We start from the raw sequence: 14,902 nt of genomic DNA, 5'->3' as shown, positions 1-14,902 counted from the left end.
GAGGTGGATGAACGCAGTGCCCTTGTTTGGGTGTAGGGCCTGATCAGAGCCTGAAGGTACGGAGGTGCCGTTCCCCTCACAGCTCCGTAGGCAAGCACCATGGTCTTGTAGCGGATGCGAGCTTCAACTGGAAGCCAGTGGAGAGAGCGGAGGAGCGGGGTGACGTGAGAGAACTTGGGAAAGTTGAACACCAGACGGGCTGCGGCGTTCTGGATGAGTTGTAGGGGTTTAATGGCACAGGCAGGGAGCCCAGCCAACAGCGAGTTGCAGTAATCCAGACGGGAGATGACAAGTGCCTGGATTAGGACCTGCGCCGCTTCCTGCGTGAGGCAGGGTCGTACTCTGCGAATGTTGTAGAGCATGAACCTACAGGAACGGGTCACCGCCTTGATGTTAGTTGAGAACGACAGGGTGTTGTCCAGGATCACGCCAAGGTTCTTAGCACTCTGGGAGGAGGACACAATGGAGTTGTCAACCGTGATGGCGAGATCATGGAACGGGCAGTCCTTCCCCGGGAGGAAGAGCAGCTCCGTCTTGCCGAGGTTCAGCTTGAGGTGGTGATCCGTCATCCACACTGATATGTCTGCCAGACATGCAGAGATGCGATTCACCACCTGGTTATCAGAGGGGGGAAAGGAGAAGATTAATTGTGTGTCGTCTGCATAGCAATGATAGGAGAGACCATGTGAGGATATGACAGAGCCAAGTGACTTGGTGTATAGCGAGAATAGGAGAGGGCCTAGAACAGAGCCCTGGGGGACACCAGTGGTGAAAGCACGTGGTGCGGAGACAGATTCTCGCCACGCCACCTGGTAGGAGCGACCTGTCAGGTAGGACGCAATCCAAGCGTGGGCCGCGCCGGAGATGCCCAGCTCGGAGAGGGTGGAGAGGAGGATCTGATGGTTCACAGTATCAAAGGCAGCCGATAGGTCTAGAAGGATGAGAGCAGAGGAGAGAGAGTTAGCTTTAGCAGTGCGGAGCGCCTCCGTGACACAGAGAAGAGCAGTCTCAGTTGAATGACTAGTCTTGAAACCTGACTGATTTGGATCAAGAAGGTCATTCTGAGAGAGATAGCAGGAGAGCTGGCCAAGGACGGCACGTTCAAGAGTTTTGGAGAGAAAAGAAAGAAGGGATACTGGTCTGTAGTTGTTGACATCGGAGGGATCGAGTGTAGGTTTTTTCAGAAGGGGTGCAACTCTCGCTCTCTTGAAGACGGAAGGGACGTAGCCAGCGGTCAAGGATGAGTTGATGAGCGAGGTGAGGTAAGGGAGAAGGTCTCCGGAAATGGTCTGGAGAAGAGAGGAGGGGATAGGGTCAAGCGGGCAGGTTGTTGGGCGGCCGGCCGTCACAAGACGCGAGATTTCATCTGGAGAGAGAGAGGAGAAAGAGGTCAAAGCACAGGGTAGGGCAGTGTGAGCAGAACCAGCGGTGTCGTTTGACTTAGCAAACGAGGATCGGATGTCGTCGACCTTCTTTTCAAAATGGTTGACGAAGTCATCAGCAGAGAGGGAGGAGGGGGGAGGAGGATTCAGGAGGGAGGAGAAGGTGGCAAAGAGCTTCCTAGGGTTAGAGGCAGATGCTTGGAATTTAGAGTGGTAGAAATTGGCTTTAGCAGCAGAGACAGAAGAGGAGAATGTAGAGAGGAGGGAGTGAAAGGATGCCAGGTCCGCAGGGAGGCGAGTTTTCCTCCATTTCCGCTCGGCTGCCCGGAGCCCTGTTCTGTGAGCTCGCAAGTCAACCTCAATGGTTGGGTGATATCGGTAATCGTTTATTGAGGTCACAAAATAAAGACAACTTTTGTTTATTATAACACAAAAGTAACTGTTGCCATAATGGACAACGTAACTAGTTTACTCCGCAGACCATGCCGTCGAATGACACGGGCCCACGTAACGTTCCCCATTACCTGAGAAAGCAAGCTGCTAGCAATATCAATATGAAGTGTAAAATTAAATTGTCAGCATGTCGTATATATAGCCCTAGGACCATGCCTCAGGACTACCTGGCATGATGACTCCTTGCTGTCCCCAGTCCACCTGGCCGTGCTGCTGCTCCAGTTTCAACTGTTCTGCCTGCGGCTATGGAACCCTGACCTGTTCACCGGATGTGCTACCTGTCCCAGACCTGCTGTTTTCAACTCTCTAGAGACCGCAGGAGCGGTAGAGATACTCTTAATGATCGGCTATGAAAAGCCAACTGACATTTACTCCTGAGGTGCTGACTTGCTGCACCCTCGACAACTACTGTGATTATTATTATTTGACCATGCTGGTCATTTATGAACATTTGAACATCTTGGCCTTGTTCTGTTATAATCTCCACCCGGCACAACCAGAAGAGGACTGGCCACCCCTCATAGCCTGGTTCCTCTCTAGGTTTCTTCCTAGGTTTTGGCCTTTCTAGGGAGTTTTTCCTAGCCACCGTGCTTCTACACCTGCATTGCTTGCGGTTTGGGGTTTTAGGCTGGGTTTCTGTACAGCACTTTGAGATATCAGCTGATGTACGAAGGGCTATATAAATACATTTGATTTGATGTCATATGTACCGTACTTAATGTAATCCTAATAGTGAGTATATCTTTTCTTTATTCAACATAAAAACCCTGGTTGCTAGTCAACCAGAAGAAAGCATCCCATCCTAGCCTTGCAACATCAGTAGCTGAAGTTCTGTCACCAATGAGAACCTTTGTCATGCAACCCTAACATTACTGAACCAATTGTAAACCCCATATATATATATATATATATACACACATACAGTGGGGAGAACAAGTATTTGATACACTGCCGATTTTGCAGGTTTTCCTACTTACAAAGCATGTAGAGGTCTGTAATTTTTTATCATAGGTACACTTCAACTGTGAGAGATGGAATCTAAAACAAAAATCCAGGAAATCACATTGTATGATTTTTAAGTAATTAATTAGCATTTTATTGCATGACAAAAGTATTTGATACATCAGAAAAGCAGAACTTAATATTTGGTACAGAAACCTGTGTTTGCAATTACAGAGATCGTACGTTTCCTGTAGTTCTTGACCAGGTTTGCACACACTGCAGCAGGGATTTTGACCCACTCCTCCATACAGACCTTCTCCAGATCCTTCAGGTTTCGGGGCAGTCGCTGGGCAATACGGACTTTCAGCTCCCTCCAAAGATTTTCTATTGGGTTCAGGTCTGGAGACTGGCTAGGCCACTCCAGGACCTTGAGATGCTTCTTACGGAGCCACTCCTTAGTTGCCCTGGCTGTGTGTTTCGGGTTGTTGTCATGCTAGAAGACCCAGCCACGACCCATCTTCAATGCTCTTACAGAGGGAAGGAGGTTGTTGGCCAAGATCTCGCGATACATGGCCCCATCCATCCTCCCCTCAATACAGTGCAGTCGTCCTGTCCCCTTTGCAGAAAAGCATCCCCAAAGAATGATGTTTCCACCTCCATGCTTCACGGTTGGGATGGTGTTCTTGGGGTTGTACTCATCCTTCTTCTTCCTCCAAACACGGCGAGTGGAGTTTAGACCAAAAAGCTCTATTTTTGTCTCATCAGACCACATGACCTTCTCCCATTCCTCCTCTGGATCATCCAGATGGTCATTGGCAAACTTCAGATGGGCCTGGACATGCGCTGGCTTGAGCAGGGGGACCTTGCGTGCGCTGCAGTATCTTAATCCATGACGGCGTAGTGTGTTACTAATGGTTTTCTTTGAGACTGTGGTCCCAGCTCTCTTCAAGTCATTGACCAGGTCCTGCCGTGTAGTTCTGGGCTGATCCCTCACCTTCCTCATGATCATTGATGCCCCACGAGGTGAGATCTTGCATGGAGCCCCAGACCGAGGGTGATTGACCGTCATCTTGAACTTCTTCCATTTTCTAATAATTGCGGCAACAGTTGTTGCCTTCTCACCAAGCTGCTTGCCTATTGTCCTGTAGCCCATCCCAGCCTTGTGCAGGTCTACAATTTTATCCCTGATGTGCTTACACAGCTCTCTGGTCTTGGCCATTGTGGAGAGGTTGGAGTCTGTATCTAAGTATCTGACTGAGCGGTGGTAGGCAGAAGCAGGCGCGTAAACATTCATTCAAACAGCACTTTCGTGCGTTTTGCCAGCAGCTCTTCGTTGTGCGTCAAGCATTGTGCTGTTTATGACTTCAAGCCTATATCAACTCCCGAGATGAGGCTGGTGTAACCGAAGTGAAATGGCTAGCTAGTTAGCGCGCTCTAATAGCGTTTCAAACGTCACTCGCTCTGAGCCTTCTAGTAGTTGTTCCCCTTGCCTTGCATGGGTAACGCTGCTTCAATGGTGGCTGTTGTCGTTGTGTTGCTGGTTCGAGCCCAGGGAGGAGCGAGGAGAGGGACGGAAGCTATACTGTTACACTTGCAATACTAAAGTGCCTATAAGAACATCCAATAGTCAAAGGTTAATGAAATACAAATGGTATAGAGGGAAATAGTCCTATAATCCCTATAATAACTACAACCTAAAACTTCTTACCTGGGAATATTGAAGACTCGTGTTAAAAGGAACCACCAGCTTTCATATGTTCTCATGTTCTGAGCAAGGAACTGAAACGTTAGCTTTCATACATGGCACATATTGCACTTTTACTTTATTCTCCAACACTTTGTTTTTGCATTATTTAAACCAAATTGAACATGTTTCATTATTTACTTGAGGCTAAATTGATTTTCTTGATGTATTATATTAAGTTAAAATAAGTGTTAATTTAGTATTGTTGTAATTGTCATTATTACAAATATATATATATTTTTTTAAATCTATAAAAAAAAACAAAAAAAAAACGGCCGATTAATCGGTATCGGCTTTATTGGTCATCCAATAATCGGTATCGGCGTTGAAAAATCATAATCGGTCGACCTCTAGTTCAAGCCACACAAAACAGAAATGCAGGTGAGGTAACTGAATAGGCATCTACTGTAGCGAAAGCTGCATTAGAAGTCCTATACAGAAGCACTGCCTGACACATGGTGATACAGCCGGTCTCCCTATTTTTTCTATCTGGACAAATAGGTTACACTGTGCCTTTACTATCCAAATGTCTAAGCTACCCATATGCATTGCATTATGTCATTGATTAGGCAAAAAATGCCTGAGGCACCATATTTTGGAACCTCATTTTTAAGACACTATATTTTAACGCTGATATAGCCATTGAATCCTCAAGGTTCTGTCTTGCAATATTGTAACTATGAAGGCCAGAAAACATAATAAATGTAAATTGCCAAGAGCTGGTCAGGCCATAAAAAGATGATTCATGATGGTTACACCCAAGATAAAGCAGTTACATCCAAGATAAAGCATCCTGTGGTAAATTCTCTCTATTATACTGCCTTTGTGAACCAAGCAGGGGTATCAATTTAAATGAAAAAACATTAAATAATACTATTATTCAAGTATATTACCCAGAGAAATGGATGCAAAGTAAAAATATTTTTCTGCATCAACTACAACCTATGCTATATAAATGAGGGGAAATCTAATAAAATCTTTAAAGGTCAAATGCAGCTGCTTTTATCTCAATATTAAATCATTTCTGGGTAATGTGATTGTTTTAAATCAAAATGGTAAAAAATAAGCAAAAATAGCTTCTTATAGCAAAGAGCCATTTCTCAAGCAATAATGTTGCTAGGACCGTCTGGAAGTGGTCCGAGTGTAGATGCAAAAACTGAAAACTAGGTTTGGACCACTCTCTTATTGGACTAATATACTGGCAATTTTTCACATACCAAAACTCCATCCGACTAAAACAGGGTGAATGTTCAGGGGGGGTCTTTTCAAACAGCACTTACACTGAAAGTGCATTGTCATAATTTTCAATTTCACAGTACTATTCCAACCTCATAGTCTGGAAATATAAACACAGGAAAATCAAGTTGTTGACTAAACTGGGCTTTTAAAACCAAAATGGCCTCAAATAATAAATACTTTCCCCCAATTCAAGTCAATCATCTTAAACCTCAATTAAGCAAAGTAGTACGTTTTTGGTGAACAATTGGCTAAGACCTTTGTCACAGAATGTCCATAGAAGCGGTCTGTTAACTAATACTTAGGCTATATTGAGCTTAAAGCTACCCAATAGCTACACTACCTTATATGTTCACTACCTACCTGGTACATTGTACCCTCAGACCATTAACATGCTCCTCTCAGCTATAAGACAAAGTCTCCCCTATAAGTAACAACAGCCATCACCATATAATATTCATCTTCATGTTATTGAAGCACAGTTAAGATATGGCACTAACAGATACATACGGTTTTCTCTCTCCTTCCCTGATGTCATAGTGTGGTGTCATTTGTCATCTGAACTATTTCTATGTGTCCACTCAATGACTAAGGGTCCCCTCAATAGGTAAACATCAAAAGTAACAAAAAAATTGTAATCCTTTAACCCAACAGAGGCTTTTCATTTCTCGCGACTCTTTCTCCTACTTCACAGGTCTTGCTGCGTCAAACAAGCATAATCACAAATCAAGTATTCTTATCAGTGAATAGATGTGTATGGGCTTATAGGTATCACCAGAGCCATGTATATAGAGAGTTGGGCCAAATTTTAGAATGTTGAATATTGTTCTAATTTCAGACATTCGGTTACATAGCATTATTTACATATGTAATTGGAAAGTGTCATGTAAATGCTTCATAATGCTCATTCTAGACATTTTATACCATGGCACTGTTGAATACTTGTTTCTGATTGGCTTGAAGGTCATTCTAGAGTGTGCATTATTTCCCTATAACGCACGGTATATCAGCACGGTATAATTCAATGGCTATAGTTAATTCTTACATGTTCTATGTTTGAGCTGCTTTTGAAAGAAAAAGTCAAGTTGAAAACATTATTGGTATTGTTGAATTTGATTTTCATAATAGCAAGCTAGCATTGATGGTTTGGTTAGCTAAACTAGCAAGTCTGCTGGTTTGGTTACCAATGCAACTACTGTAGCTATCTAGTAAACTTGCTAGCTACTTAAGTGGATAAACATATTTCTATCTGCAAATGCACATTTCTAGTGGCAAATGTGTTAAATTATAGCCATGGTATAAAAGGGACAATCAATTTGGGGCTCTATGCGTTCACTGTAAAATAATGCAACTCCATGGAAGGTTAGTGCCACTTGGAACACACCTTCCACGCCGTTCTTGGAACACACCTTCCACGCCGTTTATTATTTTCCATAGAATGCATAGCCCCTCGATTATTCCTTACATATTCCTCATGTAATGTTAATGGGGCACTAACATGGCTGCTATAGAATGCTGTAGTGTTGGGCCTTCCGAGTGACAAAGTGGTCTAAGGCACTGCTTCACAGTGCTGATGCGCCACTACAGCCTGGGGTTTGATCCTATGGGGCTCCCGGTCATGGCAGGTGCCATCCGGGTTAGGGGAGGGTTTGGCCGGGGAGCTTTCCTTTCCATAAAAACTCCTTGTGTCTGGGCGCCTGCAAGCAGTGTTCCCTCCGACATTGGTGTGGCTGACCTCCGGGTTAAGCGAGCAGTGTGTTAAGAGGCAGCGTAACTCGGCGGGTCATATTTCGGAGGACGCATGTCTCGACTTTCGCCTCTCCCGCCCATTGGGGAGTTGCAGCGATGAGACAAGGTCATAGCTACCAATTGGATATCACAAAATTGGGGACAAAAAAATAAAAAAATTAAAATGTTGTAGTGTCATATAAAAATGAGTCATAATGCAGAAACCATAATGGCCCAGCTCTAAAAATACATGGCTCTGGGTGTCACTAGCTAAGTTAATATCACATTTCCACCTCATGACCTTTCACCTCACTCAGAGGGGAGGAGTTGGCACAGGGCGGTGCCCAAGATGATGGGCAGCTGAGGGGGGGTCCAGAGCTCTTAGGAGCTGGTCAAGGGCATGCATGTGCTCGTGTGCTGACCGCCCCTCCCTCCTCTTCCAAAACAGTTCAGTAATCCATACCTTCATCACTCTCATACCAGTCCGAGGGAGCGTCCGTCCCAAAATAACGATCCTCGAAATTACCTGGTTGAAGAGAGAGGAGAGTCAGTCGTGTTGACTTGGACTAGTGACAATGAGGGGTGTGTGATCAGTGGCCCTGCTGATGAAACACGTGGGTCGGAGTCTGGGTTGATTCACAACAGAGCTGTGGAACCAGCTACATCTGACAATCTGGATGTTTTCAATTTGTGATTAGGTCATCACACAATGCCATATCACTTAAGATCAGTCAAACAGCTTACTCACTGGATTAGCATGAGGCCACAGTTATGAAGGAAAATGTGGATATTTGTGTGTGTGTGAGAGAGTGTGAGAGACACCCACCAATGCCAGGGATTATGTGGTGATGATGCGGACCTTGGGGAAGGCGTAGGCCACAGAGTGGACGCCCATCTCTGCCATCAGTAGAGATAGCAGGAAGATCTTATCCTCCTGGACTTCATGGTCCTACAGGGTGTCAGACATACACATGGGTGGCAACCATAGCCAGACTTGGAGAGATCTCAAGTTCTTCCCAGTTCCCACTACCTGTCAAAACGTGCTCCTTAATTGGGTTAGTCTGATGTCTTCTGCACCTTATTGTCAAATATAACATGCATACTACAACCAATGCTTCTAGTGACAAACACACACGACCATGAATATCTTTTGCAGAGATTGTCATGGGAGAAAAGTATTGGATTGACCTGGAGGTGAAGTTTGCTCTCTGAGGGCAAACAGAACCATGGACTTTGGCCACCATAGTGGACGGCAATTATTGACCCCAGATGTTTCCATTTCACAAGGGGGAGAAGGCTAAAGCACAAGAGCTGTACCTTTTAGCTCTGCAGCCTTATCACAATGAGACAGAGCCTCAAACTTACTGAACTAAAACATGTTTCATGACAGCAAACAAGCATCCCAATCTCTCCTCCATATCCTGCTGCTGTGGTCATCCAGACTAACACGAGAATATTCGACTAGACCAGAGGAGTAGAATGAGAAAGAGTAAAGTAGAACTGACCAGCAGCACTCGGACGGCCATTAGAGCAGCAGCCCCAGTGGACACAGTGCTGTCCATCAAGATGACATAGTCCTCACTGATGTCCTTAGGCAGACGCAGGTAGTGGAGCTGGACAGGGAACATAGGACAGCAGTGGTCAAATAACATTTTATACAAGGTCTTAATTTGTGGATTTTATTAACTTAAAATGTCACGATTTGAGCATCTGTTGTGAACGAAACCAGTACAGCTGAAGAAGAAACGGCCAAAGCGTGAAGACTGACATCATACAGTATTATCTCATAGATATGGATAGTCTGTGACCCTGATGAGGAAGTGAACCTGAGGTCAATGAGGCTAGTTAGCCATGAGACTGACACCTAGCCTTGAATGAAGCCACAGACAAAACAGATGACCGATACAACCATACACTCCTGCTTTAGGGTCTCAGAGTTGAAAGGTTAATGTCTGGGTGTGCGTGAAGCCTTGCAACACAGACAGAGGGCCACACAAAACACACAGAAGCCTTGGTGAACTACAGGACTGATTTATTTGTGTGCTACCTCTGGCTCTCCAGTGTCATGGTTGGTCTGGATGAGGATCTTCCCCAGGCGAATGTCTTTACACACAAACATCAGAGCCTGCTCCATGGTCTCCCCTGCTCTCAGTATGGCCACGCCTGTGATCTACACACACACACACAATTAAATTGCATTCCAGGCTTTACACTCCCTCACAGTTTAGTTTGCAAGTAAACGTCCATTGAGCAGCCTGAAGGATCAGCATGGTGAGTTCAATGTTACAGAACCTGATGGTAGGAGATAGACATCTGCAGTAGAGTAATATAGTCATAATAACCCTGCTGTCTAACAGAGCTGCTACCACTGAGAGCCACGCAAACACATTCCCATAACTTGAGTGAAATTAATGATTTTCTCTGGCCCATTCACACTGCCACACATTTTGTGACAAGACATTTTCAATGCAGGCGTCTAGTAAAAACACACGTTAACAAAGCAGATTCAATGGTGATGAAGACAAGGACTGGAGAGAGAAAACACTAGTTTAACCACTGCAAAATCTCTGGCCAAGAATGACAATTAGCAATCAGTATGATTGTGACAATTTTGCTGTAATGTAGTATCAGGGAGTACATTGATACTTTATTGCAGTTTAGGGCCCAAAACCCTGTGTGAAAGTGGAGAGGTATCAGCATAGAGCCTTACCCTTTTACCACAGAGTCTCTTCCCTTCATAGATGGAACCTTGGGGAGTCTCCACTTGCACAGGCTAGAGAGGATGAGAGGAAAAGAAGAGAGCAGAGACCAATATTAGTGTATGGTTGTGCACAGGGGGCGATATAGAATTGGCCATGCATTTGCAGGGCCACTCACCTTGAGGTGCAGGAAGGAGAGGGCATGTTCTATCAGGAGCCTCATTAATCTCTTGGAGTAGAAGATGAACTGGTCACGATTAGTGTCCTTATTCCTGCACACACACACACACGGTTAGGGGACAAGGCCTTGGAGTGAGGGTGTGAGCATGTACACTCAGTGGCCAGTTAATTAGGTAGACCCATCTAGTATGGGGTCGGACCCAACTTTGCCTCCAGAAAAACCTGAATTCTTTGGGGCATTGATTCTACAAGGTGTAGCGTACAAACGTATCTCAATTGATATCAAGGGACCTACCGTGAGCCAGGAAAACATCCCCCACACCATTAGACCAGCAGCCTGTACCGTTGACACCAGGCAGGATGGGGCCATGGACTCATGCTGTTAACGTCAAATCCTGACTCCGCTTTCAGCAAGACGCAACAGGAACCGGGATTCGTCGGACCAGGTGATCTTTTTCCACTACTCAATTGTCCAGTGTTGGTGATCGCGTGCCCACTGGAGCCGCTTCTTCTTGTTTTAAGTTGATAGGAGTGAAAACGTTTGGTCGTCTGCTGCAATATCCCATCCGCAACAAGGACCGACGAGTTGTGAATTCCGAGTTGCCGTTCTGCAAACCACAGTTGTTATTTGCCAGTTTTAGCGTGCACGATTCTTGCCATTCTCATTTGACCTCTCATTAACAAGCAGTTTTCACCCACTGGACTGCATGTTTTTTGTTTGTCGCACCATTCTCGGTAAATCATAGACACTATCGTGCGTGAAAAGCCCAGGAGGCCGGACATTTCTGAGATACTGGAACCGGCGTGCCTGGCACTGATGATCATACCCCGCTCAAAGTTGCTTAGGTCACTCGTTTTGCCCATTCTAACGTTCAGAACAGTAACAATGCCTCAATGCCTGCTATATATAGCAAGCCACAGCCATGTGACTCACTGTCTGAGGGAGCAAAACATTCGAGAACCTAATAACCTGGCCACTGGGTGTATATTCATTATAAACTCGTGGCAGTGCAGAAACAGTGTTGACAGGGTGAGAAACCGGGCCCCAGCGCTCTTCCAAACCTCTATGGTCTTACCTGATGATGGTGTGCATGCCGTGGACCTGTGGGGTGCCCTCCGTAACGCTGAGGGTCTTGGGTAGGGGCTGTCCCTGGTGGGCCAAGGCCAGAGCAGACCTACACAACACAGAGACAGTCAGACCACTGCCCTCTGTTGGGGAGTTCACAGTACTACAACACAGACAGACCACTGCTGGGGAGTTCATAGTACTACAACAACACACAGAGACAGCAGTCAAGCCAGGGAGACAAAAGTAAGATACCACTGGGATATTTTATTTTCCTCCTCGTGAACATGTTTGGAGCTCACGGCTGCACAGCCAGGCAAAGTGAGGAGAGGGGTATTTGTGCGCAGATCCTGGCAACAGCAATGCTTGAACAGGCTTCTCTGGGACAGTCTGGAGTATATGGTGCTTTACTGGCAGACAATGGAACACTAGGACCATTTAGAATCTAGAAAATAACTTGCGTTGTACAGTACTAAACAGTGGTTCTATTTAGAAATAGAAATGCCATAAAGCAATTGAGCACTTTGCTATATGTTCTGCAATGTTGTTGCCAATACAAGAAGCCAAGACAACTCCCTCTAAATACTTTAGTACTGTATTTTTATTTATTTATGTATCTGTCACCAAAATACAGGCCAGTTAAGAGTGTACAAATCAGAAAGAAAAAGAATCAAGCAGTTGGTTAAGAGATATATGAAAAACGATATCTTGGGAAAACAGCAATGACAGCAAACAAAGGTTTGGCTTTGGTTCTGGATTAAATGTTAACAGATCATTAAATACATGGAAATGAGGTGGAGAGGATCCCCCCCCCCCCCAAAGAGATGAAGACGCAAGAGTTTCCTCACATATCCCAGCGGAGTTTCCTCTGCAGAAGGTGACAAATATTCATTTTGCAAGAACAAGAGAGATGACAAAGAGAAGAAAGAAAATACAACAATTAGACGGCAGCAGGACAGAGTAGATGCCCTATGATCTCTGTGGAGAAGCTGATAGGGCAGGGAGGTGGTGTGAGGGCAGGCTGAGAAGGGGCCCTGGGTGGGGGGGCTAGGGGGGGTTAGGGCCCCTGTTCAGCAAGGGGGCGGCTTCAGGACCAGACGACATTTCAATGGTTACAAGTCTGACTGGGAGGAGTTGTTTGAAAATATTTTCAATGGCCTTAGTGTGAGGTCACCTGATAAACATGGAGGAATAACTCAAGGTTATACTCGGTCCTTGGTTAATGTGATGTTATACTCGGTCCTTGGTTAATGTGATGTTATACTCGGTCCTTGGTTAATGTGATGTTATACTCGGTCCTTGGTTAATGTGATGTTATACTCGGTCCTTGGTTAATGTGATGTTATACTCGGTCCTTGGTTAATGTGATGTTATACTCGGTCCTTGGTTAATGTGATGTTAGATGTTAGCTTCTGATCTTTCGATAACAAGGAATTCATTACATCTACTTGCAGCTACCGCAAAGTGATCAATCCATGACATCTTCCAATTTAACCAGAGCTCAGTGGAACCATACAGATGTCATCCTCATGGAGTTAGCGATAGTTTTCATGACTGACAGTGTGGAAGAAAGGAGATGGACAGCCTTTCATTTAGTTTACACAAACATTTCTCTTGGCATTTTCATTAATTGAGCATGTCAACAATATTTGGTACGATAAGTTGTTTGGTCTAAGTCAGTAATCCTTCAGACTGGGCACATCTTTTTTCTTTGATGTGCTCTCTGAGCTGACAGGAAACAGAATAAAAGACAGGTACCACAAGGAAGGGGGGGGGGGGGTAGATAGATGGGGTGGGGGGCGTGGCAGTCATACCTCTGTGATTTCACGCTGAGATGGTTAGAGTGCATTCGACCAGGGTTTAGCAAGTATTTCATTACACACACGCACAGACACAGGGAGGAGAGAAATAAAAACATAACTCATGAAATGAGACAAGCCATTCCAACCTTCCAAACAAAGCCAAATGTCCCCAGTCCCCACCACCCTTTTAAATCAACACAAACATCCTTCCCGTTGATGACATGCAATGATATTACATTCCCCTCCATTTTTCCATGAATCACACAGACAGACAGCGTTTCATCTGATAAGCTCTGGGTACCTTTACTGGTTTCCCATTTCCATGTAATGCAGCTTGTATTTCCTTCATTTCAAATGAACCGGTAGCTCTCTCTACATGAAGGTATAATCATGCATCAGATCAGGTTACGTTCTGGTGCGCTGATCTCACAGCAAGGCCCAGTGAACAGCCGAGTGAATTTAATTTGAAATGTACATTATCTGGGCAATACATTTTTTGCGCAATACGGTTTTCAGCTCCTTTTCCATATGAAAATCCCATATAGGGGCATCATATTTGCTTTACTTGTTTTATAGTCGGAAACCAAAATGGTTCCTACCTAACATCCAGTACATGTCATACAGAATGCCCCCAAACCTGGGGCTTTCCTGAAGAGAAGTACTATAGTGGGCTCAGCAGTCTTGCTATATGATGTCTCTTAGTGGAGGGTGTTCTGGTTCATTAGGCTACAACAGGCCCTGTCCTCATCATCAGACACTCACAGTGATGTATGGAGGACGAGCGGCCGCCGTCTCTCTCCACTGGACACCATTCATTATTTGATCCACACCAGACACAATGGTATTTTATTACAGAGATCCCGTAATCGACAAATCCTCACAAACGCAGGCACGTGCACACACACTTTTTGCTTTCTCTTTAGCACATGCTGTCTCTTGATATCTTGCTCTTTTACCCACACGCCGACGGGTGGGTAAAAGAGAGGACTCCCGAGACCATAGGCCTACTGGTAAAATGCACAAGGAGGTACTCCGGGCAGAGAAATTCAGTTGGTGGTACAGTAACCAAAAATATTGAGTTGCACCCCCTTTGGCCTACAGAACAGCCTCAATTCGTTGGGGCATGGACTCTACAAGGTGTCAAAAGCGTTCAACAGGGATGTTGACTCCAATGCTTCCCACAGGTTTGTCAAGCTGGCTGGATGTCTTTTGGGAGGTGGACATTCTTGATACACAGGGAAACTGTTCAGCGTGAAAAACCCAGCAACGTTGTAGTTCTTGGTACACTAAAATTGGTGCACCTGGCACCTACTACCATACCCCGTTCAAAGGCATTCACCCTCTGAATGGCCCACTTACACAATCCATGTCACAATTGTCTGAAGGCTTAAAAATCCTTCTTTAACCTGTCTCCTTCATCTACACTGATCTAACTTATTGATTTGACATAAATAAGGGATCATAGCTTTCAACTGGATTCACTTGGTCAGTCTGTCATGGAAAGAGCAGGTGTTCCGAATGTTTTGTACACTCAGTGTAGATCATGGTTTGTAGGGACCATAAAAGGGGCCTACCAGCAGAGAGCAAAGTATTAAAGATGGAAGTCGGAGCATATGGGTCATGGCGCTGACAGATAAATGGGATGCCCTTGACACGCACGCATGTAAAGT

At 45.0% G+C, this 14,902-nt stretch overlaps 1 protein-coding gene across 1 annotated transcript in view; it reads right to left on the bottom strand.

The window, feature by feature from the left end:
* Window positions 1-8,323: 8,323 nt before the first annotated feature.
* The window catches only part of LOC139556346 (uridine-cytidine kinase-like 1), a 30,268-nt gene continuing 23,689 nt past the window's right edge, over window positions 8,324-14,902 (bottom strand). Inside the window, 7 exon segments of the mRNA XM_071370210.1 lie at window positions 8,324-8,434; window positions 8,991-9,098; window positions 9,533-9,655; window positions 10,196-10,258; window positions 10,363-10,456; window positions 11,441-11,539; window positions 12,279-12,298. Of these exon segments, the coding sequence (XP_071226311.1) occupies window positions 8,324-8,434; window positions 8,991-9,098; window positions 9,533-9,655; window positions 10,196-10,258; window positions 10,363-10,456; window positions 11,441-11,539; window positions 12,279-12,298 (618 nt within the window).

Source organism: Salvelinus alpinus, chromosome 27, assembly GCF_045679555.1.
Source record: "Salvelinus alpinus chromosome 27, SLU_Salpinus.1, whole genome shotgun sequence".
Lineage (NCBI taxonomy): Eukaryota > Metazoa > Chordata > Actinopteri > Salmoniformes > Salmonidae > Salvelinus > Salvelinus alpinus.
This window is presented reverse-complemented; position numbering and strand designations above follow the sequence as displayed.